At 37.4% G+C, this 26,629-nt stretch overlaps 2 protein-coding genes across 6 annotated transcripts in view; one reads left to right on the top strand and one right to left on the bottom strand.

The window, feature by feature from the left end:
• The first annotated feature begins 5,969 nt into the window (after positions 1-5,969).
• On the top strand, positions 5,970-11,500 carry LOC108233089 (twist-related protein 2-like). Its single transcript, XM_017411285.3, has one exon. It carries the CDS (start codon positions 6,369-6,371, stop codon positions 7,017-7,019), a length of 651 nt encoding a protein of 216 aa, XP_017266774.1. The 5' UTR covers positions 5,970-6,368; the 3' UTR covers positions 7,020-11,500.
• hdac7a (histone deacetylase 7a) overlaps positions 11,154-26,629 on the bottom strand; it is a 62,283-nt gene continuing 46,807 nt past the window's right edge. For all 5 annotated transcript variants that reach the window (XM_017411283.3, XM_037976811.1, XM_037976812.1 and 2 more), the window contains 18 exons: positions 26,070-26,171; positions 25,157-25,328; positions 24,483-24,682; positions 23,945-24,148; positions 23,395-23,620; positions 22,802-22,935; positions 22,532-22,652; positions 22,035-22,084; positions 21,422-21,529; positions 20,526-20,581; positions 19,943-20,030; positions 19,709-19,828; positions 19,527-19,624; positions 14,668-14,786; positions 14,177-14,310; positions 13,857-13,938; positions 13,549-13,687; positions 11,154-13,317 (listed from right to left, as the gene is read on the bottom strand). In XM_017411283.3, the coding sequence (XP_017266772.1) occupies positions 13,275-13,317; positions 13,549-13,687; positions 13,857-13,938; positions 14,177-14,310; positions 14,668-14,786; positions 19,527-19,624; positions 19,709-19,828; positions 19,943-20,030; positions 20,526-20,581; positions 21,422-21,529; positions 22,035-22,084; positions 22,532-22,652; positions 22,802-22,935; positions 23,395-23,620; positions 23,945-24,148; positions 24,483-24,682; positions 25,157-25,328; positions 26,070-26,171 (2,196 nt within the window). In that variant the 3' untranslated portion in view covers positions 11,154-13,274. The remainder of the gene's footprint in view (positions 13,318-13,548; positions 13,688-13,856; positions 13,939-14,176; positions 14,311-14,667; positions 14,787-19,526; positions 19,625-19,708; positions 19,829-19,942; positions 20,031-20,525; positions 20,582-21,421; positions 21,530-22,034; positions 22,085-22,531; positions 22,653-22,801; positions 22,936-23,394; positions 23,621-23,944; positions 24,149-24,482; positions 24,683-25,156; positions 25,329-26,069; positions 26,172-26,629) is intronic.

Here is a 26,629-nt window from a genome sequence, read left to right as displayed (position 1 = left end):
GTTGATGGGAAAACACGTGACAAAAATTCATAGAACTTTTTTTTTTAAAGTTAACTCAACGACAGGAATCTGTTATATTGTAAACTATCTGGAATAATAATAATAAAAACAAGTAAAAGTTAAAAGAGAAAATACAAAATTTGATTTTATCTTAGATTTTCTTCAATATGGCTTAACCAAACAACCCATGAGTTAAACAAAAAATATTTAAAATACAAAAAATGTTTTTTTGTTTTTAATTTAGTAACAATGCACTGTTTTGGTTCATTGTGTGCATCAAAGGGTTGTTGCTGCCTTTCAGCATTTGCACAGTAAATGGGGGAGGCTGATATTGTACACAGGAGTCAACTATAACGCGCGGCATAATCCTGTTGTCTGTAAACACCGCTAATGGTGGAAACGCTCCATGCATTAACTTCGACGTAGTTTAACAAACACATGCGACAATGTAGAGAAAAGGCTATAAGTGAGATGTCAAAGTCGCCGGCTGACAAAAGGTCAAATGTTAAAAAAAAGTCATAAGCATTTCTATGAAAGACAACAAGTCAGTTACAAATTTAGCATCCAGTCTGTTTCCAAAATAACTGATAACTCCTGGTATTGTGTTTAAAGTCTGTCATTGACAAAATAACACAACAGCTAGAACTGTGGACATTATAATGTAACAGAGATACACAGAAGTTTTTTTTATTTAGTGTAGAGGCAAACCGTATGAAAATTGTTTGTATATGCATATCATAGTTTAAAATGCAAATATTTTATCGTATTTGTATCATTTTACTATTTTATTATCATGTATTATTTGGTTCTGTTACTGCTTCATTCAGTTCTAATGTGTCATCGCTCACAGGAACAGAGGAAAGCCAAATTAGATTCTTCAACGAGCTATTATATCACAGTTTTTTATGGCCATAGAGACTGGCTGATCCTGAAAGTCAAGCTGTCAGAAGTTATTTCTGTTGCGAATCTCCTATGAGACAGAAACATTTTTGTGATGTAATTTACAGTAAAAGCAACAGTGGTGGATTAAATGTCTGCTCTATAAGTTTTAAATGTCAGTTTTCTTCAAAAAAGTCATAAATTGATCTTATTCAAAATATGCCATGTGTAGTTTGGATTGTTTTAAAGCAATGTTTAGTAACAAAAATAGTCTATATTCATTTATTTTCACTATTTTTGAATGTCACAGTAACTGCAGTACTAATAAAAAAAGACAAAAATAATTATTCTTGTTAAGTTGAAAAATGAGCAGTTTCCTGGTTTGAAAATACTGTAAAAATGAATAAATTCAAACTTTATGTAATCTACTTTAATATATTCTTAAACCTAATCATGAAAAATCAATATATCTTTGAAAAACCCACATTATGGAAAAAACAGCAATCAAAAATCTTTGTATCACCACTTATCCAACTACATATTCACATTTGTTTAGGTATTTGTTATTTTTCTAAATCAAAGTGGTTTCTAATTCCAAATTGTTTTTCAATCAAACCAAATTGGATCCACATTATGTTAGATAGTGAAAACACTCGTCAGTTTTGATTGAAAGCTCCTGTAAAAGCAAATAAAAACAAATACTTTATAATTCCAAAGTGAAAGTTATGTATGCCTCAGTACCTTAGTGTCAAAACTATGTTTTAAATGAACTAATACAAGACATATGAAAAAGTTTTCGAGGTTTGAAAAATAATTAAAAATACATTTTACCAACAGGACATATTTTAATGCATCATAGTTTTGTAAAGAAAACTAATACTGTGAGAAAATGTTATTTTAGTAACAAAGCTGTTTGTTGTACTGTCCTTGCAGATTATGTTACCTGTTAAATGGAAATATCTAGTTTCTGTGTTACATTTCTTCCTGCAGCAGTTTGTTTTTAGTGAGCTTTTATGACTAGATTATATTAAATTAAACAATATGAGCCTTTTAATCTATGTTATATTAAACTTTAAAAGTCCTGGAACACGGGCATCTTATTTGTCCTCAGAACTGAGTCAGCAGTTTACTGAACCATGTCATGTTTACTTTTTTAAATAACCCCAATGACTTACACAAGACTTTACTGAGTTCTTTGAATCCAGTCCTGTTTAACCCTTTTGTTTTTTCAGTTCCAGTAATTATTTTGCCTTTGTCTGTTGCTCTGCTGAACACGGGAACCGCCTTGTTTTATTTCTGCCTCTCTGTATCCTGTGTCAGTGTTCCAGCCGTTTGTTCTTCTATGTGTTTCCCTACCAGACTGATTAAAGACAGGTATGTCAGCTTTCAGTTTGGTGAATGCCCTGTCCTTTTGTTTGACTGCTGCAGCCGTTTACTTTTCACCATCCTTCATTAGGTATGATTTTTTTTCTGGGCTCAGTAGATTTATATTTGTCCTCTTCATATCACTTTTTTCTTCTTTGTGTCATGTCTTCCAAACTTCTCTTTCTGTAGACTTGAGGTAACTTATTGGAATTTGTTTTTAATGTTTTCTTTCCCTGCATGTTTGGATCTGGATCTTCTCTCCTCTACACTACCAGACTCTCCTCTTTGCATAATAATTAAGCTGATTTAAAAAGTTTATACTTTTACCAGAACTGATATTTCTACATCTAATGTAGTGTTTAAATTAACACGGACTGTTTAATTTACTTACAATTAGTGAAAAATGTAAAACAGTATATGAAAATGGAAGTTAGAAAGGAAATGTGTGTGTAAATATTCAGAAAAGGCCAAGCAACTAATGAAACCATAATGGAAAATTGCTATGTACTATAGTTTTCCAGCAGCAGTGAGAACTTTAGGACCCCTTTGGAATGCAACCAAACTTTTTGGATTTGTGGGGTGAAATTTTGCATGAGCAGTATTTCTCCACTTCTTTATTCTTTCTATAGAAGCTGTCCATTTCAATCTTTTGTTTGTTTGTTTTTGACCTTGTTTGATTGTTATTATTATTATTATCATTATTGGGTGGCACAGTGGAGCAGTGGTTAGAGCTGTTGCCTCCCAGCAAGAAAGTTGCAGGATCACATCCCAGCCTGGGGCCTTTCTGGGTGGAGTTTGTGTGTCCTCCCTGTACTCGCGTGGGTTTACTCTGGGTGCACCAGTTTCCTCCCACAGACCAAAAACATGCACATTATGTAACTCTTAAAAATTGTCCCTAGGTGTGAATGATCGTTTGTCTCTAGGTGGTGGACTTGTGACCTGTCCAGGGTGTCCTGCCTCTCGCACTGTGACTGCTGGAGACAGGCACCAGCTCCCCACAACCTGGAATGGAGAAGCAGGTAAAGAAAATGGATGGATGGATGTGTTTCTAACCACATTGTCCAAGATGTACCCCACCTTTTGTCCAAAGGAAACTAGAGACAGGTACCAGATCCTGACAATCATAATCAGGAGCCAAAGCGTAAAGAAAATGAATGGATGGAGCCTAAACAGGAAAAGTCAGCAAGGGGATTTTCATTTATTTATTTTTTTACTTTTGTCCTCCATTTTCCACCCACCAGAGGTCCCCAGTGCCTGTGTTTCACTTTTCACTTATCCTGTTCAAAAGAGCCAAATTGAATAAATACGCTGCTGAATTTAGATTTCAGTTTACTGACTTCCATTAATAGATACATTGTCCAGCTACTTAATGTTTTATGCTTCCCTTCTGCTGTCTGTTTCCCTTGTCTGGCAGGAAGTGTGTGCAGACGCATTGTTAGCCTGACTGGATTTGTTGTTGATTTATTTATTTCATGTTATTTTTAAAGCAAGTAAAATTCATTTGCACCTGGCTCCTATGTGTTTGTGTTTATTTGGGTCAAGTTTTTTTTTAACACAGACAAGTAATTAAGGTGCTATTAATGTGTGTTGAGAATGTGTCTGCATTATGTAACAAATCCTTCTGCCTTACTGAACATTCAGAATAAAGGACCTTTTCTTTCTTTGGAAATCTACAAATTAAAACTGTGAAAGATGAGAGCAGTCAGTCAACGCCTTTTAAAACAAAAGACAAAATCTGTGCCTCACTGACTTTCTGATATCTCTGTTTTGTTCTCATAAAAGTAGGCAGCAGAATGAGATGTCAAATACTGAGTGATGCTGCTATTTATCAGGTTTTATAGACATCCCAAATGAAGTAAAATCTTTGCAAATGTACATATTATTTTGTTCCTTTCTCATCTTTTTTTTTTTGCTGTAAAAACTCTTATGTCCTGGTTATTCCAAGACAAGACACCCAAAGTCACTTCTTTCACGACAGGTCTCGCTCTGCAAACAGAACTGGATCTTCAGCATTCTTTGTGTCCCAGCAAAAAAATGTTTGCCACAAAAGTGCACATGCACCCAGTCACCTTTTGTCTACCTCAGACAAGAGGTAATTAAGGGTAGGAAGATTGTTTTTTAATAAAAGGAAACTAAAAATGAATATCTACATACAAAATCCAGTGCTTATAGTTCAAGGAAATGTTATTTCTTTGAATATTTTCTGTTCTCAGCGAGTACATTTTAAGTGTTTTGGCAGCCAGAAGAATAAAATCAACAGAAAAAAGCTCACAGCCACATCAAGAGTATTCAAACATATACATATCAATTCAGTTTATACTACTTTTGCACATTTTACTTTTAAATTTTATGCATATTACACATTTTGCACATTTTTATTTTAGTCTTTATACTCCTGCATATTTTGCTCATTCATCTGTATATTTATAACTAGGGGCACTTTGGTTTTTGTGTTTATTTTGTTGTGAACTTCATGTACCAAGTCACAGGACAAGTTCATTGTGTATTTAACTTAGTGTGATGATGTCAAACACTCTAACCTGTTACCCATAGCAAACACTAAGGAATGGGGGCATTAGTGCCTGCATATGGAGGTCACTTTTACATGATAAAACTCAGAATTTACTTAAACATATCTGCAACACTTAAATAAATGACTCAGCTTTAAAAAGGTATGGCATCATACTTATTAGTGATATGTGTGCAGAGAAATGTTATCATCTGTGGTCAGACAATGGTGAGATTTTGTTTTCATGTGGAACTGAGCCATTTTTGAGGAGGCTCAGGAGAAAAGCTCAAAGAATCTCCAGTTTTGTCTCCAAACTATGCCTGTCAAAAACTATACAGACTTTATTGTTTTCATCTGAGAGATGCAGCACGTCTCTGAAACAAAGTACAAACTGCTAACAATAGGCTCCTCTCTTGAGGAGGTTTGGCTGCTGGAGCAATGTGCATGCTGGGCCTGGACCGAGGAGCTTGGTGAAAGAGTTTCGAAATGTCCCACAGGCCTTCCCTTGATTTTAGCACTCTGTCTCTTCCAGTGATTAGACCTCAGAGCTGCAAAGCTGATTGAAACTTTAGCTTTCTATTCTCCCCAGGTCTGTCTTTGGAAACTACAGCCAAGTCACTGCCAGTAAAAAAACAAAAGAAAAAACACACATTGTCTTTGTTTTTTCACAAGCATTCTAACAGTCTTTTCAAAGGCTCTGTCAGACATGTTCAAATCCAGTTTGCTGATTTTATAAATGTTGGAAATATAAGCAATAAACAAAGTATCACCTATGTTTTACACCTTATTTGACTGTAATTTGTTGTTAAAAATCAGGACTTCTGAGCATTTATAGCACTTTATAGGGTTGAATGATCCACTATATGGGAAGAATATGTAGAATATGTCAATTTAGCTGAATTTTCACAGCATTTAAGCTTTTGTCACAGAGCTACTTGAGCCAACCAATGATGGTGCTAAACTGTGAAGACTAACGACTCAGCAAGGGGGTGGGTGTGGGGGCAGTGCCTTGCTTTGAAGAAAATCTGGAACCTATAAACTTAAGCAACTTCTGGGAGAAGACGCAAACGTCACAATGGTTAGATTTGGTTGGTCGCGCAGCAGAATTTGTCTCCACCTCACCGCTTCATTCGGACCAATCGTTCAGAATTCATTCTTCTTGCTTTCTTGAGCTCAGCTGTCTCAAATTGCCTTTCAAGCCAATCAGTGAACCAGGTGGGAGGGCAGCTAGAAGCTTTACAGTTGCCTCCTCTTTAAAAATTCACTCATCTTGCTGTTGTTTCTCATGCTGCCACAGGAAAAGGATTTGTGTTTGCCAGTGTGGTGTACACTCACAAAGACTGGAAAAAGATCTCTGACAGGTTTCCTGAGAGCGGATAAAAATTCCATCACTCAGTGCTGAGTCTATTTTCATTTTAGCTTGTTTGACAGAAAAAGAAGTTGGAAAAGAACTATAAGAAAGCAGAAAATTGGAGGAGTCCTGGAGAAGAACAGAACAAGGGAAAAGTCCATGAGGACAAGTAAAAGCAAGGTGAAGAGAGACATCAAAGAAATCTGGAGACACTCAGGAGTGAGGGACGCAGTTTGGTAACGGAGAAGAAAAGCGTGGCCAAGCATGAGAGAGGAGGAGCTGCGTGATGATGGGCTCCCTGAAGGAAGGGGGGTTTCCAGCAAAGAGAGCACAGGTAAACCTCTATCTAATGCTTGCCCTGTTGTCGTAGCAACGCCAGGTATCACCAAGCGTAAGCGTCAAACAGGCTCACATGTGGAGGACCCCCTTATCATGGTCACCCCTACTACCGTATCACCAGACAATGATAAAGTCAAGCCAGGGGATGACTTTCACATTTACACACAAACTGGACTCAAAAAGCTCAAAAAGAGCCCCCAACACGGACCACCTTCCTCTGGTCTGTCCCTTTCTCCTGTTCCTGGTCAAAGTCCTGGAGGACTCCCAGCCCTTGAGGATCCACATGCACAACGGGTCATTGCCAATATCCGGGAACGCCAGAGGACACAGTCCCTGAACGAAGCTTTTGCTTCACTGCGCAAGATTATCCCAACACTTCCATCAGACAAGCTGAGTAAGATCCAGACTCTTAAACTGGCATCTCGGTACATTGACTTTCTCTATCAGGTTCTGCAGAGTAACGAGATGGACAGTAAACTTGCAGGATGTAACTATCTGGCGCATGAGAAACTGAGCTATGCCTTCTCTGTGTGGAGAATGGAAGGAGCCTGGTCAACCATGTCTGCTGGTCACTAGCAGGGTCTGAACATTCAAAAAGTTGAACTTACAAATTCAACCTATACTGAGCTAATTTTTAAGCCACCTTTAAATGTTTTTGTTGTCATTTTTGTCAATCCACAAGTCAGCTGTAACTATGGATTGTTGTTATTCCATTGTTTTTACTTTGCCATTTATTAATGATCCTTGACAGCTTATGGAAATTAACTCTAACAAGGAGAGAGTCTTTAAAGTATCACAGCTGCGTGATTAAAGTTTTTTAAGTGTTTACTGTTTACATTTATCTTAGCAGAGGTCAGAAGAATAAGAGTTCATAAACCAGATGGTTAAAACCTCCCTGTCTGAAGCTTTGTCTCCAAATGATAGAGAATAATTCTGCCGGACCCCCTATCCTCTGACCTATCAGCTCTCTCAGGTTCTGAACAGCTGCTTTCTTCTGTCATCACATGTGATTTTTATCACTGCAATCAAGATCAGCATCATCCTCATCGTAGGCATGCAAACAATGAGCCTTATTTTAACTTTACATTAAATATTTGTATTTAACTTTACTTCTACCTTCAGACAGCACAGGATATTTGAGCATATTGTAAAACATTCTGAGTTTAAATAAAAGAAAAAAAGGGTTTTAAAAAAAAACAGGAAAATAAATCTCAGAATGAAGCTTTGGCTTGAAACCTTTAATTTTCCTGAAGCTCAGATAATTCATGAATCCCTTGGCCACCTTTGAACTCAAAGGTGGAAAATATAGCTGCTGGAAGTTGTTCCCTCATAAACAATTCAAGCTTTTTTTTCTAGTTTGAAAAAAAAATCTTCTTCTCTTGAAATGGTCAAAATTTGCTTGCACTGCATGAAACTGGGCTACAGCTAGCTGACGAGGAGGCATAATGAAAACAAACCGTCTCTAAAAGCCATAAATCACATGTGTCATCATCAAAGGGGAGACTGATGTGGCTCCCCACTGGGCTCCCATAAACCACTGGGAGTGATGGAGAAGGTGAGAGCTGAGTTATGCTCGCAAAGGCAGACATATAGCTATATGTGTGCATGCACACAGTCTAAATTTTGGGTTTTTTGTTTTGTTTTGGGTTTACAAGCTTTAATAATGTATGTTCAAAGTTAAATATCCAAAAATATCCTTTCCTATTTGAGTCATTGAAGCCCAATGTTTCAATTCTCCTTTGAAAGAGCTCTAATGTCGTACAGGGCAACATTATCTGCATTTTTAAGTTTTTATTTCAACCAAAGAAGTTTCAAAGACAATCAAGGTGATGAGCAGTCTAGTTTTAAAAGATTCATGTTAAATCATTTATTCCTGCTTTGCCAATGTGCACAAATACCAGCAGGCTGTTATTAAAATGTCACAGGGAGGTCTTTAATGTTTCCAGCCCTTAGAATTTTTTTTTCTGAACCTCACCATCTGCACTGACACTTGACATTAAAAAATAATTCTCATCCAAGACAGGAAAAACAGTTCATGTGCAGTTGATTTTGCAAAATGTTTGCTAAGATGTAATAAATAAAAACCAATGGTATTTCTGTGTACCAACAATTATCAAAAAAAAAGAAAGAAGGATCTCCTTTGTGATGCACTTTGAAGTTCATGCCCTCTTTGGGTTTGTTAATCTGAAACAGGAATGTGGAAATATTGTTTCTGGAACATCCAGATCTGGATATGTAAAAATGTGCCCAGTGTGAACTCATGCTTGCCTCTTTTTTTATATTTCCAACTGATGAATAAAGCAAGTGTGATCTCATACATCTAATAATCACGTGTGCTTTGATGCAAATGGAAACCTTTCAGTAACTCACATTTGGTAAGGAATATTTAAAAGGCATCTTGTTCCAAATATTGCAGCCAAACCCAACTAAAATCTGTCTTCCTGCTGAAAAGAAAGTGAAAATTTGGGCCATGTTTAGACATTTTTCTAATGAATTTTAAATCATAGCCATCACTGTAAATTTTCTTCTGTCAAAGCAAGTGTCCAGTCCTGGACATAGTTGTCTCTTCTTTTTCTCACACATCCAGAAGTTTAAACAATGTTATGTTTTCCAAAAGAGCTTAAGTGATGCATAACAAACGGTACTGCAAGAAAAATGTGACATGCACTGTAGCTGCAGAGAATGAGTTCAAAAATTAAACAATCTTTCATCATTTCCTTAAGTTTTTGTTTTTACTAAATGGTACAAAGGTTTATTCTGCCACCACACCCTCTTTGTCTCCTGTCTCTCTCATTAAACTGTCTCCTTCTCCTTTCCTTCCTCCCTCCTTCCCTCACTCAGTTGTTTTAACGAGCTCTGTGTGCTTTTTCCTGGTCAATCAGGAACAGTTAATAACTCTAGAAGGCGCACGCTCATGTGCAATTAAAGGCTCCCTGAATATTTACAGCCTGTTTGGACCCAAAATGTAGTTTATATTTGAACAGTATCTTTGTTGAAGTGAAGCTGCAGTGGGCTGCAGGTTATCTTTCCTGACATTTTTGCAGAAACTAAATAATTTATTCGGTTGCAAATCAAAACAGGAATAAACTTAAAAAATATTTTACATAAAAAACAAGATGATGAAGTTGCTCAGGAGTCATAGCAGCTAATTTACCAAAATAAAAGTAAGATATTTGTAATTGTATCTGTAGTGTTGCTTTTTAATTTTGTTGTGTTAAAATGTGACATAAATTGAACTAGCAAAAATTTACCAAAAAAGACAAAAGTAGAACAATAGCTAAACTCTAAAAGTAGCAAAGCCTACATAAATGTAGCAGAATGATAGCTAAAGCTAAAAATAGCATAAGAATGTAAGAAATAGATCAAGCATGCTGAAGCCAATTTCAAAGAAAACAAAGAGGTCTCAATGAATTTCTGTGGGGAAAAAAGTGTTCTAAATAAAGTTAAAGAATTAAAAAAAAAACAAAAGTCATAGCACCCATCTCCTGAAAGAGCTCAATATTTTCACATATGAATGCCTAAATTAGGACAAAGTAAGCAAAGTAGTAAGCAAACTGCAAAACATGTACAGAAAAAAGAAAAACATTAAAACAGTGTGAATGCAGAGTCAGCAATCAAACAATTATTTAAAGCACTAAAACATGAAGCTAGAATTTAAATACAGCCAAACAAATACATTTTAGTCAATGAGAAACTGTCAATAAAATTTGTGCTGCTAATAAAATTGATCATTACTTGCTTTATACCATAATAAGTGAAACTGTCTAAAATGAAAGAAGTGTGCAACTGAACTGATTAGGAAACTAATTTGCTTCTGCTGATGTATTTGAATAGGGAGAAAGGAATCCACATACGAATCAAAATACAGGATATAAGCCTAATTAACTTAAACACTGCAAATGGTACTCTGATGTAAGCTAACATTAAATTCACATGTACACGTTTAAACATTATATCTGGACAAAAAACAAACAAAAATGGATTTAGAGTGGAAATGTTTTTTTAATCAAGAAGAAAAGGCAAAAAAGTATAAAATAGACAATCTTTCTATACATACACGTGATAGGAAATGTGACTAAAAATATAAGTAATGAAGAACAGAATGAAACAAAGATTTCAATGTCATGTTTTAGGATACAAAGCTACAGCAAGTCCAGTTAATCAAGAATTACCAATACACATGCTACTGAATGCATCAAGGCACACGTGTGACGTGTATTTTGGTCTTGGGAGTTTCTATTTACAGTGTCTTTCTTTAAGAAGAATGTACAAATTACATTAGTAATAAAAGGAATTAAGAGTTGAGGCAATACTGGCCTCTACTTAAGACAAAAAAGTCCACTGGGAATATAATACAGAGGTCATTTACAGCATTTGATGGATACAAAGACACCTTAATACTTGCAAATGCATGCACATAAACAAAGGACAGAGGTGTGCATGCAGTCACCAGCACTCCTGTTCTCGCACACGCTTAGTCTGACATTTACTTCATGGACCAAATGCACCTGCTGGCCACGCTGGAGAGAGCATTTTATTGCAATGCTGGCACCTTCTGCTATGAATAATACAAACAAGAGTGACAATAAATCTTTTCAGACACAACAGTTCTGCAAAAACAAAGAAGCCTTTGCAGAAATTTGAAATGTTGGTATCTATTGCCTTTGTTTAAGGTAGAAGCTCTAAGGCTTGATTAGACAGATGATTCACCAGGTTTGATGAGAAATAAAAAGCTTGCACCGATTTCAATCTGAACTGTAATCTGAACTCGTAATTCCTTCAGCTAAAATCTTTTTTTTTTTCTTATCTGTAAAAACAAGAGTTGGAAATCAGTGTGTCCAAAATTAGTTAGCTATCAAAACAGATGTTAAAACATTATGAAAAGTGCTAAAAAAAAAACTATTTTTAGCACAAAGTGATGTAAGGAGTAAAAAACCATCATATCTGAGTTTTAGTTTGAGTTTCAGGAGACTTTAGTGTCCAGAAGCTTCTTCAGAAGCTTACAGAGAAAGAAGTCTGTCATGTTTTGTCCAGTAATTACACTCAGACACCTGCAACTCTTTCCCAAAAAACATACGTACTGGTCTTCTGAAAGTGGTCAAACAGTATGAAATAAAACAGACTACGAATCTCGTTTTTGCTACACAATAATAAGCAAACTAACAGAGTCAAGTTACCTTTCCTTTTGGAATGCAGAGCCCTGAAATGCCCTGTTGCAGGGAGATCCCACATACAAAGAAAGAAAGTGTCTAAATAAATGATCACCATAAGCTCTACAGGAAATATCAGCTCAAACATCAGCTGTATCACAAGTAGAGATGTTACTAAGCACAAATGAAGACAACTGCCTTATATGGTTAAAAGAAACTGGAGAAAATCCTGCAATTTTTCTCACTTTTTAAGACAATGAAAGGGAAAAAAAAGAAACATTCAGACCAGATCAGGTCATTGTACTCACAAGCAAACAGTATCCAAACACTGCAAAAGTGATACTCAAAGAAAATCCACAGGTTTAAACAGTGTCTTTTAAAAAGTAGGGTGTCCAGACCTGTTCTTGTCTCGATTTCATAAAGTCCACTTTCCAAAGAGCAGGAAACTTTAAGGCAGATTTCTTTGGGTGATGTCCATTAAGTGCAATAACAGTATTGCTAATACAGAACAATACAATGGTCCTCACTGGTGTCAGGGTGGAATGATCACTCCTTAAGTCTTCAAAAATAAACAATAATATACAATTTTCAATACTAGTGGTACAATAAAAGTTCATGGTTGCTTTGTACATACGTAAGTAGGTTTTTATGGGTTTGAAGGCCAAAATAAGACACTGACAGCAACAAAAAAAAATAAACTTGACCTTAAAATAATGCCTACTTTTCAGGTGTAATTTGCAGGATAAACAACTCTACAGTATTTCGGCCTACATGTAAAAAGTGGGGAATGGGGAAAACAAACACTTTTTTTATCCAGCTCTTCAAAAAAGACTATTAAATATGTGACAAAGAGGAATTGTCTTATCCCAGAGCTTTGGAATTTCTTATGGTTCACATTATGGAATGAACAGTGCAACAAAAAAAGAAACAAAGAACAATTGTTCTTTGAACAAAACCACAGTTGTCCATTTTGTGTCTTCATTTTCTCGATTTTCCTCAAGTTCTTTGATGTCTTCTAGTGGTTAAACCGCATCAAAACAGACAATCTCTTGTTTTTTGTGTTCTTTTTTTTAATAATGTGGCCACTTCCACTTGATGATCATTGCATTTTAACCATTATGTGTGTATGATTTCACCTGATGTTACACAATAAATTAGTTTTGCATCTTGTTTGGTCAGAGTTTGCTTCAGCTGTCGCAGAGACAAATAAAATCCTCCTAAAACATGAAGTTGGTCTTTACAATAAGGCAAAGTTAAGGCAACATATCAGCTGCTGGTACACAGAGAGAATTAGAGTTCTGTCTGTTCTTAAAAAGGTTTTAGCTCACGAGGCTGCTGCCCTGGATCACTGGAACACATGAAGTTAAACAGTTGCATTCAGATGTCAGTCAGGAGACATGAAAAGTCATTTCAAATAAACTTGTATGTTGCTCTTTGGTGAGGTTTCTGAAGGTTTCCCAGCTGCAGGTAGTGCTGCTGCTGGCTTCAGCCAAGTGGTTACCAGAACTGAGGTGCTCAGAATGGCAGGTCCAGCATTCTGTGTCGGCTGGTGTTTGTTTGAATAAGGCTAACAAGGTGAGGCTCAATGGCGTTGCAAAAATGTCCCCTTCGTGTTTGTGTAACAGCACAGGAGATCCGAGGCTGGCGGAGGACACTTCCTGAACATGAAATCTGGGATCTCCTACATGTTGTCACTGTCATGATCCATCGGCTCGTCGGGAACACTGAAGGAGAATAAGACAATAAACATTGTTGGCACTACTAAGAAGCTGTATTTGACTGGGTATGTGTTAAGGTGGTATCTCAAAGAGCTGAAACTGTTGGGAGACTAATTGGTAAAAAAAAAAAAAAAATCCTTTGGGACATTTGGGAGACTCTCTCATGAATGCCGTTTGCCAGCCACTCATAGTCCAGTGAAATGCCACCTTTAGTGTTGACGAATGTGAGTGACATACCTCTTGTTGGACATGACTCCCACAGACAGCGAGGCCAATGCATTCACAGCATCCGTTTCCTCGCAGTCTTTACTCTGAGCAGCCAGGTATGACAGTCCTGCTGTGCCACTGTGGTCCTTTACATTCTGCCAATACTGACCTATGATACACACAAAACATTATCAACCATTAAATGCAAATGTCACATAGAATTTAAAATTGTTTGGGGCATATGCTACATGTAAATGTTATTTACAAGGGCAAGAAAAAAAAAGCATAGAACAAAAGAACAAAGTGGATAAAGCAAAAGTTGAATTACTGCTGCTCACTTTGTATCTGTATGACCGTCTGCAGGGAGCGGACTGCGTTGGCATTTGGTTTTTGGAGCAGAACATCTTCTGGCATTTGATCCTGCAACACATACACAGCCAAGAAGAAGGAAAAAAAAAAGTTATTTTAAATTTGTAGTGTGTATCTTTTCTTCCATAACTGAATGTTTTCCTAAAATTTTAACCATTTATGATATTCAACTGCAGAAGGTAAATATTCTAAATGCCTGATTGTTGTGCAGGACCTGAATATAAATGCTTTACCTTCTGCTGGGTAAATCAATACTTCTGAAATCATTAAGAGAAAAACATATAAATACCTGTATGCCTAGAAGTGCACTGACACAGGCCTCGGATGCATCACAAATAGCTGTGAGGTCGTGACCTCCCTCAAGGGCCAAAACCAAACGACCTCCAGCAAGGGACATCAGCTGCCGGGTCAGGAAGCCAAAACCTGCGGCACAAAGACACAAAAATATTAACATGAACCATTTTAAAACTAGGAAAATATGAAGCTGTGCAGGCGAGATTATCAATCATTTATTGCAAGAGTAACCAATACTATTTAGAAACAGTGCATATTTTATACAGTATCAGTTTGCATTCTCTTACAGCAACAAATCCTCTATCGGGTATATAATCAAAGTTACATACATAATGAAGCAAAAAATATCAAAATACATAATTGTGCTCTTTGGCCCATGTCTGAAAAGAGTTTATTAACTCAACAAGCCAATAGCAAAGAAAGCTCACATAGGTTTCTCTAGCTAAAATTAAGATTTTGCAGTCTAAGGTGGAGATTTGTGCTTACATTTGCCAGAAACCTTGTATCCTCCCAGGGGTGCAGGGTTTCCCTCAGCAGCATCGAACCCAGCCGACACCAGAACGACATCTGGGGAGAACTCCTGAGCAATGGGCATCACCACAGACCTGCAGGGACACACACGTACCGTCCACTGTCACTTCAACAGCCCAGGTTTGAATAATTCCACTGAATTTCCGACAGAATTTAAAGCACAAACTTTTTAAAGAAACACACAAGTCTGTAATTTATTTTTTTTCCACACAGTCCACACAATGTAAATAAAAGATGTGTTTAGCTGTGCAGCAATTATTTGATTAATGTTATGTGTGTTCTCCTCCATATAACGGTCCTAGGAACAGCTAAGATTCTGTACAGCTGCCAGGCCTCTCTCTCTATATATATATATATATATATATATATATATACATATACACACACATATATATACTATATATAGCAGAAACTGTCAGGCTAAAACAATACCACACATTAAACTTGCTTAACAAATTAAAAAAACAGTTACTGGCTACATCTACAGGACAATCATTAAATTATCAACAGCTCCTAATAGATGGGTTTCACAATAAAACTGAGCATTTCCAAAATACCATTTTTTTTTATCCAACAAAAAAAAGAAGTCATTATATTGTCAAGTGAATCAAAACTACAGCAGATCCCAAACTCAGCAGCTCAAACAGAGTTGACAAAGAACTATTGTTTCTCTGCTGGAGAGGCTGCAGTGCCTCAAATGAGACAGATCTGCTTGACAGTCATATTGCTGTCAGCTCTCATGCACGGTGTTGTTTGTGGACTTCAAGCAGATGCATGTTTCCTTAATGCCATGATTGTTAGGAGCAGAGATGTACTGCTCAGTGGGTGGAGAGAGAGAAGACTGAGTACAACTCCAAGCCGTCGGCGAAGTTCAAAGCTGTGGCGTGCAGGTCTGTTTCCCATTAGAGGCTTGTCACTCTCCTCACGTCATTGAACGCAGAGAAAAGAGGAAAAGCAGTCCATCTGGGATCCATTTACTTTCATTATTCTGCCTCGGGACTCTGGAGACCGACCGCCCCCTCATAAACACACACATTCAAGCACAAAAATCCAAACACATACCGCTATCAGGACCACATGCAAATGGACAACATGAGCTCACAGACAAAATGAGGACAGACAAGGATGGAACACACAAACTCATTCCAGAATTAGCACAGAAAAGTATGTACGTGTAATATACATGCAAATGTAAGAACAGAGCACAGGTAATCCTCTTGGGTCAATTTGATTAATAAAAAAACATCTATAAAGCAGGAACCACCTTTACAAAACTAATGTAAACATCAAGCAGGATCTTGCACACACTCCTCACTCAACCACACAAACAACACTTCACCACAAAACCCAACCACACCTCCCCTGTAGACCCATTAAAACTGCCATGGTCCCCCCCAGAGAGACTAACTACAGGCATCCTAATGGAAAGAAGGAGGGAGGGTGAAGGAGAGGAGGCAATGCTTATTAAAGATCAATCAGCGGAGGACAGGAAGAGGGGGAATGTGTGTGTGTGCCGGTTGGTGGTGAGGCTTATGGTGATGGAAAATGGGGGGGAGGAGGAGGAGGTGAAGAATAAGGTGAAAAAGCAACAAAGCACCCTGTCTAAAACCTAAACGCAAACTTTTACCCATAAAATGCATTCCATTAAACAGCCTTTAGATTTTTTTTTTTCATGCTGACCACGAAATGTTTGAAAACTTCATTAGTTATAAAACGGGTGTATGGTGCTGAAAGTGGTAGGTGAGAGGGCGGAGGCCTTTCAAATTTAAATGTGTGTTAAAGAAAAAGGCTCTTTTAAACTGTTTTAGCAAAGTGCTTCATTAGACCCTAAAAAGACCTAAAGGTTCATCATAACAAGAAACTTCTACTTCAGTTTTTTTAATGGAAATAATAACTGATCTATCACCTGCTTATCTAATATGAACTTTTTTCTGGACCTTTCCTCCTAACATGAATAACTGAGTACACACTTCTGTTGTGGGCACACAGCCTATAGAACCCTGTATAGTTTTTGACAGGATTACACATTTAAAACTCCACCTAATCAGGCTTCCAGGTGGCCAAGATGCTTACAACGTAACCATAAAGTGTTTCCATTCTCAATCTGGCATTGATAAATGTCAACTCCCCCTCTTTTTATCCTTATTTCTGGTTCTTTCACTTTGTCTTCTTTCCACACAGCTCAAACTGTGTCAGATATATGAGTTTTTTTAATTGCCCTGATGTGCCAGGTGGTTTGTCCCAAAGAAAAGTTTGTGGATGAAGCTTCTCGCTCCCACCATCTATCATGAGAGGCTAACATCAGCAGAAAACTTCTTTTTTAACACCACTGCTGTACTGAAGAAAAACATTTAAGTCTAATAACACAAAAAATGTTTTCGTTGAAGCCTTCAGTGCTGTTTCTTGCTCCATTTTTCAGTTAATTCCTTTTTTTTTTTTAATTGATCACAAATCGTATGAAAGATTTCAGTGATGTTTCATATTCTAGAGCTCCTGGCATAAATGTCCAGATCTGAAAACAGGCTGTTTGACTGGTATTGCGTCTTAAAATAAATAACTTTTGTCACTGATTCTTTCCCAAAACATCTTATTAGAGATTTGTTTTTTGTAATTCCTGTTGTATGATGTCTCTGTCCTAAATAAACACAGAGACAAACCCTAAAATGTTCAAAGGAAAGTGTCTCATAAAAAAAAAAATATATATATATATATATATATATATATATATATATATTATTGCTTGTATTTTTTTTTCAAGGTCACTATTAAGGAGGTAACATACAAATACATAGCCTATTTTAACCCTTTCCTCACAAACCATAAAACTATTCTATAGAAGTAATGAAATCTAACTAGCAGTTCAATTTGACCAATTTGCTAAATTTGACATGTCATTACCCGCAGAGGTGATCTGTTCAATCTCAGAAACGCTGTGCACCCAGTTCCTCTGAGCTATTATCACAAGGAAATCTCTGTCTTTCTCTTGGTTCACTCCACAAAAAGGTCAGAGGTCAGGGTCATGTTACGTGAAGCCAGCCCAAGCAGAACAGAGAATCAATGTTTCACTAACAAAAAAAACTAAAAAATACACTTCAGAAATGATCTTAAAACAGTTGTGTCAATTAGTCCCACACTGAAGGATCAGAAATGACAGTAATTAACTGATCTGTCATATCATTACTGAAAGGGTTGGTTTTTTGGAAAGGATTTTGGCCCATCTGTCAGATCAGTTTATTACAATGCCTAAATTTGTGTTTTTATCTGAACAACAGCAAGCATGTACCCACAGTTTCCCCCTCTTATGTCTGGGATCTATGCCCTGTAGCTGTTTTCCAGTAACCAAACAGTTGCCAAAGTTTCCTTGAGGTTTGATGTACCAGACAACCAAAAAGCCCACATGACCAAAACTTTATTGGTGCTAAACACCCACCGATGACAATTATCCAGCCCACCACCAGGAAGTAACAGTCCACAATCTGTCAAACACAAGACCTGGAGAGCATTTACAGTAAAACATCTGAAGTTACTGGAAACAGGGAAGGCCAGACACATGCTCCCCAAATGACAAACATTATTAATTATGCAAGAAGTGTGTCAGAGGCGAAGCCGGGCTGAGTCTCTGATCAGCTTGAGTGTGATTGTTGTGGCTCAGCGTGCAGGAAATGAGAGAAATTGTCTCATCAAAGTTCTGCTAATTATTCTTAGGCTGATCATTAACACTTGAACACAGGCCGTGACAAAACTAATAAAACAATAAAGTAAATAAACTTTATCAGTCTGCTGCTTTTGATAAACCAAATTTAACATCCTTGCCGTAGAATAAAATCTGCTTTTAATTAATATTGAAGAAACAAAGCATTACAAAGTGTATTCATAACATAAAAGATCTACTTTTGCTCATTATGTGGTTCTTATTTATTGGAGTAAGATTAGCAAAACTGTAGATAAATGTAGCAAAATAGATAGTAAAGCGAAAGTCTGCAATAAAGCAGCTAAAATGAGTAAAAAAATTTAGAAGACAAAAAGCAGAATTCAGAAGGAACAATGTTTTCGACCAAACTGAAAATATCTCAGTGTTTTTCTCAGGGGTGGAAATTAAAAATTTTGACAAAATTTTTTTTACCAGCCACTCAAATATTTTACCAGCCACTATTTTATGTTGTGACAAAAAGTTATTTTATATGATGATGATGATCGAGGTGAGTGAAAGCAGTTGTGGTGCAACTGCAAATTGCAAAAGTTACCAGGGGGGGAACCAAATATTTCAGCCGTCTGAAATAATCGGTTCCCCCTCTAAAACATAGGACAAAAATAATTTACCAAAAAGTCCTTAACTGTGTTTATTCCTCTGTATTATGATATTATTAGCACATTTAATTCCTAATAGAATTATGTTTTTTGCCGCGTACACGGCACAGAGACGCAGGGGGAACCGTATCTGATGGGGGAACGCTGCTCGACGTAACAGCAGCAACTCGAGCACATTGCTGCCCCCTATATGTCAAGAGGACAAATAACACCTTTTCTGTTCAAATTGCCAACCCGCCACAGTGGCGTGTGTGTTGATCAAATTCACCCGCCACTTCAAATATTTACCCGCATTTGGCCGGTGGCGGGGGCTAATTTCCACCTCTGGTTTTTCTATGAATAATTTCACTTTACATAAAGTTAAAGATTTTATGTAAAAACATACCAAAGAAACTATAAAAAGGAAAACAACAGTATGAATGGTGACTCAGTATTCATACAATCATATCTTTCTTATCTGTTAGGCTTATGTTCCAAGGACAAAACGGAACAGGAAGTGGTTCTACCTGAACGCAGCGAGGTACTCAGCATCTCCCATGGGTGGGTCCAGTCCTCCGGTCCAGGCCACGTTCACATTGAAGCCCTCACCGGCTCCAGAACCAACCTGAGTACAACATTTTATTTAGAGTCAGTATTCCTGTGAAGGTATAGCTTACAAGAGCCAAACAGTTTTCTTGACTTTACCCACCTCAGCTGGTGACCCACTCCCAGGGAAGAAGTTTCCATCGTCGTAGCGATGGAGCGAGATATAGAGAACACTGGGGTCACTGTAAAACACCTCCTGGGTTCCATTACCATGGTGAACATCCTAATATTTGAATGATGGAAAACAACATAATTAGCAACAAACAAGGGCATAAATTCACTACAGAGCATGATTCACACCTGCTCTCCTGTGGCAGGAGTTAAGAACATGTCTTACCCAATCAACAATGAGGATCTTACTGACGCTGAGCTTCTGCTGGAGCTGCTTGGCAGCTATGGCCACAGAGTTGAAGTAACAGAAACCCCTGATAGACAAAACAGAGCAACAGAGACAGTTCAAAACAGAAGTGGGTGAAGACTTTGAAAAGAAAAAAAGACCATGAATGTCATTTTAAACAGAGGTTAATGCTCAAATCATTAATGCCAGGTTATTTGACCGATTTACTGCAAATTTAAAAATAATGGATACACACATTGCAGTTTTTCCTCCATGAGTTGCTGTTGGATTTTTTTTTCTCCTAGACACATTTTCATCTGCTTAAACAAACTGCTGCTGATAAAAACTATTTAAGAATTACATCCAGCTTTGGTCAGCAATAAGTCCTGTACATCAAAACAGGAAACCGGGAACGACACTGGTGCACAAAAACTTTCATCTTCCAGATTTTGTCTTTGCTACCTTATTTTATAAACATTGTCCAGGGAGAAGGTGCTTACTGTACTGAGGAAAATGAAAAACTCAGAGTGTATTTGGACTGCGAACAAGTCTGTAACACGTGAATACCAAGACACACACTTACGTTGGATTGGAGGGGTCTGCATGATGTCCTGGCGGTCTGACCACAGCAAACCCATTCTGTGCAGAAGATATGAACACGTTCCACTGATTGATAGATCTTAATTCCACTCTTACAAGACTGTAATCTTTCTATAAACCCATCATGTAATCTCTCCAGTGCACATGATTTTAAAGAAATTGGCTCTGAACTAATTAAATAAAATCTTTTTGGTTTTGGTGGTTGGGCTTTATAAGGTTTACAGTATCATTGCTCAGTAAACGGAATCCAAATAAAAATAAGTATCATAAGATTCATAAAAACACAACATCACACAAACAAGTCATGACAACAATAAAGAATTTGAAAGACACCTACTGTCTGGTAAATCAGCATGGTGCAGTTTGAAGGGAGCTTGTTTTGTGGTTGTGGTGCAGTGTTTCAGTTGTAATTCAGACTGAATAACATGATCTGTTTTCCCTTTGCTGCTTTTCATTCTTTGTCTGTCTTCATTTAGCTATTTGTGTTTATATATATATATATATATATATATATATATATATATATATATATATATATATATATATCAGTTTGCATTTCTCTTTAACCCTGTAGTTGACAAAACTACAAACACATCCTTCCTACAATTCCTACAAAGATATATATTACAACATTTATTGTTTAGCAAATCATGAATATATGCCAGGAATTTTGTGCTTTAATCTTGATGATGATATTCAGCTTTATTGTCAGTATAATAGGTGATTCAAAAGTGAGTTTTTACTTGCAGTTACAGTATCTAAATGTTTTCAGTTATAACTGCAAATACACATCTAGTGTAATATATCAGATCCCTCTTTGTGTGTTTCTGAAACTGCACCACAACTCAAACTGAATGACTGGAAGGTTTCATTTCTAACCTTGAGGTCTCCTTTGGCCACTCTGAACGACAGCTCCACGACGCTTCCTGCCGCCATGCGTGACGCGGTGGAGGTGTGCGACTCATTCCAGATGGTATCGTTATCAACCTGTCAATCAAAAGTAAAGTGACTATTAAAAAAAAGAAAAAGCAGCTTTGATTGGTTAGTGCAGAACAATGTGTAACATTCAATACTGAATTCATCCTTTAAACTTTTTTTTTAAAAACTTCCAGCACCAATGTGACTCAAATATTTCATCTTTGTTTTCATGTCACAAATTCTGTAATTTTCTTTTCCATTCTGTTTTTTTTTTGTCTTCCATTTATGCAAACTTTGGCATTTCTGTCCATCTGCCTTGCACAATAAAAATCTAAAGTATTTTTTTTTACATTCCAGAACATGAACATGTTGTTCTCGTTAGTCTAAGTTGTCACGGTTCAACTCAGGCTGTCATGCAAAGAACAGTACTGGGCTGAGCCTGATCCACTGTCTTTCTTCTAATTTTCTTTCCTTTTCCTTTGTTGCTTCTCTTTGAAATAATGCCATCTTTCATTAAAACAGTGATTGAAACATACTGAACAATTTTCATTTGGAAATATAAGTTTTCTCTTACCCCCACACCCCCGCATGGTAACATCACAAACGTCCTTTGAGAGAAGATTCCTGAAAAATGAGAAATATGGATCAAATTATACCATATTTACTTAAAATTCTGTCCCAGAGAGTATTTTATGTTTACTACTGTAGTTTACTAACTATTTAAAAATGGTTTTAAATTAAGAATACGTTATAGCACTTCCAAATAAATGCCACAAAAACAAATATAAACAAAGCCTTTTCTAATGATGTGGCTATGAAAAAAAAAAAAAAGAGTTCACCATAAGATAATTACTCAACTATGAAATAAGCATTAAAGTTTTATGCCATAATGGGTTTTTCATGAGCACCACTTCAAAATAAGTGTTAAAAAACCCTTTAACTAACCCTAAACGAATCATTTCCTCTTAATGAGACGATGAAAAGTGTTCACCTGTTCATCATTAGGTGATGATGGTTCATTATTTGAAAGTGCTGCCAAATATATTATTTAAAATGTGAAGAATGACCTACCAGCCAGTTTGCGGTTGTCCAGCTTGAGTCTGTTGAGCGGGTTTGTTCCATACAACAACACGTGGCGCTCCGTATGGACTGACTGCAGCTCCTCCAGAGTGGCTTTACGACCACGAATACTCTGTATCAACCAAAAAAATACTAAATTAGTTTTTAAATAACTTTTTTTTACTTAAAGCCTTAAGGAGATGGGAAGGAAGATTACATAAAGAGACACGGACACATGAAGCTCTAAACTCTGGTGTGTGAGAGTGTGTGTGTGTGTTGTACCTCACACTGTCCTCTCAGGCCTCTCTCCTGTAGCCGGGACCAAATACTCTGTATTCTCCCAGCATGCTCTGGGTGGCTGCTGTTGTCTCCACACGTACATTGGTGCTTTAGCATTTGAGAGTCATACACGAGGCCTGCACACATATGCATCCAAAACAAGACACAGATCAATATTGTGCATAATATTCAAGACAAATGAACAAGAAGCGAAAACAAAAAACTAAAAATAAAGAAACTGCTGTTAATCAACTGAAATAAAGATCAATTTTCTGTCATTTTACATGAAGTCCAGCTTTGAAAGGTAATAAGGATGTATTGAAAACTGTAGCTCTTGAAGTGCCCACTCAGATTATCTCCAAAACTAAAGTGAATCTAATTTTACTACTTCCCCTTCCATTAAGCCCTACCTCTAACAGTGTCTCCTTTTTAGTTTACCTGCAAAGTCTTTTGAGAAACTGTTGTTATTTCTGTGGTTATTTTATATTTCTTAGTTCAACTATTCTGTGTTTACCCTTTTAGTCATTCAACTGCAGAAACACCTCCTGTAAATGAGAACCTTACTCTTCATAAAACTAACATTTTGTCTGACTCACCGGTGGTGAAGCGTGGTTTGCTGCTGGGGTCCTGAGGGGCCAGGCTCAGAGTCTTCTCGGGTAAGGTGAGAGAAGTGGAGGCTGGGGACGACTGCGTACGTGACAGGGGGCGATGGACACCCAAACCACAGGCAACACCACCAGCGCTGTGTAACACAGGAACTGCCAGGTTCTTCATGTGTCGATGCAATTGCTGCAACTGCTTCTGCTGCTCCCATAGCAAAGACTATACAAGGAAAAAAAAGACAGACGTTTGATTAGTGTTTGTTTTATTAAGCATTCATATTGATCACAGCCTGATTCCTGTCTGAGTGGTTTGTCTGATATTTGACTGACAAATTCTCTGAAGGATGCAGAGATTCTGCCCATTTTTATTGCTAAAAAATTACTTAAATGAGATTTACTCAAACAAACATAATCAAGTAAAAGCAAGAGTCAGGCTGCCACCTACAGGGTGGAAGAAACACATTTGTGTTAGACCTCTCTACTTATTTCAGTGCGTATGCATGTCTTTGTGTGTTTCATGTATAAAAATTGCTGCTTTCCAAACCTGATTGAGTATGAGCGCATGTTGCAGGTTCATTTGCTCTTCGTGGGCCTTGGATCCGGCGGGCTCCGCCTCCCTCAGTGACTCCGCCCTTACTCTGCTGTGATAGGTCTGGTCAGTAGGTGACGTCCCACCACCGTCCTCAGAATCCATGTCCTCAGAGGGGATCTGATGCAGCCTGGGCTTTTCACTGGACTTAGACATCAGCTATGCACACACAAACACACGCAACAAAAATATGTTCATAATTTCAGAAACATTATATATTTGTCAGATGGCATAATGATTTATTAACTTTGTAAATAAATAAAAACAGAGAGACTCTGAACATTTTTGATGGAGTAATGAAGTTTTTAAGATGTGTTTCATCCTGATCCTCACCTCGTAGGTAAAATGTAGAAATTAAAAAAAGTTTACAGAAAAATGTTAACTGAAAATAATTGATATCTATGTGTGAGCTCAAAACACTCATTAAAGCTATAAATGCTTTAATTATTATTTTTTTTAATTCATAGTAAGTAATTTCAGAGTGTGATAATACCTTGCCCAGGTGAGTCTGCTGCTTGAGCCTTTCCAGTAGTTGTGCGCTGTGTTGTTGTTGAAGGAGTTGTGTGTGGAGGGTATGGGGGCTCTGGGGAAGGGGTTCTGAGCGTGTCCTGCTCAGAGGCTTGTGGGCCTGAACGCCACCCGGAGAGAGATGGTCTAACTGCGGCGCAAACTGTAATGGAACCGAGTCCAGACCTGGAATTGTTGAAACAAAGACAGAGAAAAAGAAGCAGAGTTCACTTTTTATGAGAACAAATCACAGCAATTTGCTCTGTGTAAAATAAACTCATGTTTCCTTGTACAGAACTGTTTTTTTGTTTGTTTGTTTGTTTTTAAAAAAAAGGATCATTATAAATATGTGAGGAAAATAAGAAAAACCGAAGTTCAAGATTTAAAAAAAAATGTCTAAATGTCACCACTAGGTGGAGCTCTAACATTAGAAATAATAAAATGAAAAAGGCTTTGACAAAACTACTGTTTGATGAACTCGAAGATAAGTTTTCCGTTTGATTTATCACAACTCTGTGATCTGTCTTTTTATTACAATCCTTGGAGATCAGGACATGAAACAAAATGGTTGGTTTCTTATTTCTGTCTTAGCAGCCTAAACTGCAGCAGTTTAGGCCAGCGATGTTTGTAAGCGAGTGTGGATCCGTGTGTTTATCTCACCAGTGATGATCGGAGGGTGGACAAGTCCAGAAGGCTCCAGGATGATAACAGGCAAGTGGTGGTTCATCTGCCCGGCTTGGTCTTCTCTGCTCAGGGGGAGGAAGACTGGTGTGCCCCCAGCGGTAACCATGGGAACCCGACTGACTTTCAGAGAAGACAGCTCTCCTTCAGCCTGGACACACAGGTGAACAACTTTATAGGTACAGAAAAACACAAAACGTGATATTTATCACCAAACAAAGAGACAATAAGATACGAAGAACTGATCAGGAATTTATGGGAAGAATTTGTTCTTCACCCATCTGGTCAAAGGTATGAGGTATCTAGGGCTACGTGCAAGAGATGTAAGTTTTTAGTTTCACAAAAATATGGGTTGGGTTACACTAATATTTCATACCAAAGTTTTAAGCAAATCATAGCACAGCACAATCTCTAGCAATCAAAATATGTGTTGGGGAAGACTCCGCTAATATCACAACAAATTTTAGCTCAATATCTGTAAAACTAACTCATCTATAGCCAATTTTGTGTGTTCTAATATGAACTCATCTTGAATTGGGATGACCCCAAAGGTTTCCAGATATACACCCAGTGATTCTGAGAGTTTTATTATAATTTGTTGAGTGGTTTGTGAGATATTTTCCTAATAGACAAACAGGGTTGACTCCAAAAGTTGATGAGAAAGTTTTAAAAACAAAACCCATCCATCAATAAAAGCTTGGAGTATGTGCCGGGGATAACTTCCAGCTACTACCACATTAAATTTTAGCTCAACATCTGTAAAACTGGCTTTTTTGATTCATGAGATATTAAAAAAAGAACCACACACACAGACAACGGCACAATCATTTTCACTACGATGCCTTTGGCGGCGGGTGATAAAAATAGTCGTCTGTTCAGCGTGAGTTTTTACCCGTGAGTTGGCTGGCAGTCCGAGTGTGATGGTGGGCAGAGTGGAGGGACTCTGGATGGTGAAGTTAGCCAGAGTGCCGTCTCTGAGCAGCAGCTTCTGGGCCTGCAAATGTCAAACAGTCACTATTAAAAAACATCTCCTCAGCTACTGAAATCTAATAGACTTTTTTTTTTTAACTTAAAAATATGCTTTTTGTAAGATCTATAGATGCTGTATTTACAAAACAAATCACAGTTAATACACCTCCCTTTGTTCTGCTCTAGCTGGACATGTTTTCTTAATATTTCCCATCAGACTTTGCACATTGTTCAATGTGAACTGATGAAACCAAGGTGAGTGTTATTTGCCTCGCTTACACCTGAGCTGTGATAATGAGTCAGAGATCACAGCAGGTGTGACAGAGGTCGCTCTGATCGGACTTTTTGTGATTAAATGAATCATGCAAACACAGCTGACAAACAAGCTCTTGTGTCTTTGCTTTAAACATTTCATTAGTCTCGACAGAAATCAATGTTTACAAAGCAGCTTTTCCATCCAGTCAAAGCAATTTTTGCTATATT

Source organism: Kryptolebias marmoratus, linkage group LG8 (genome assembly GCF_001649575.2).
Source record: "Kryptolebias marmoratus isolate JLee-2015 linkage group LG8, ASM164957v2, whole genome shotgun sequence".
Classification (NCBI taxonomy): Eukaryota; Metazoa; Chordata; class Actinopteri; order Cyprinodontiformes; family Rivulidae; genus Kryptolebias; species Kryptolebias marmoratus.
Note: the sequence above shows the minus strand (reverse complement) of the source record. Positions and strands in the feature narration are given on the sequence as shown.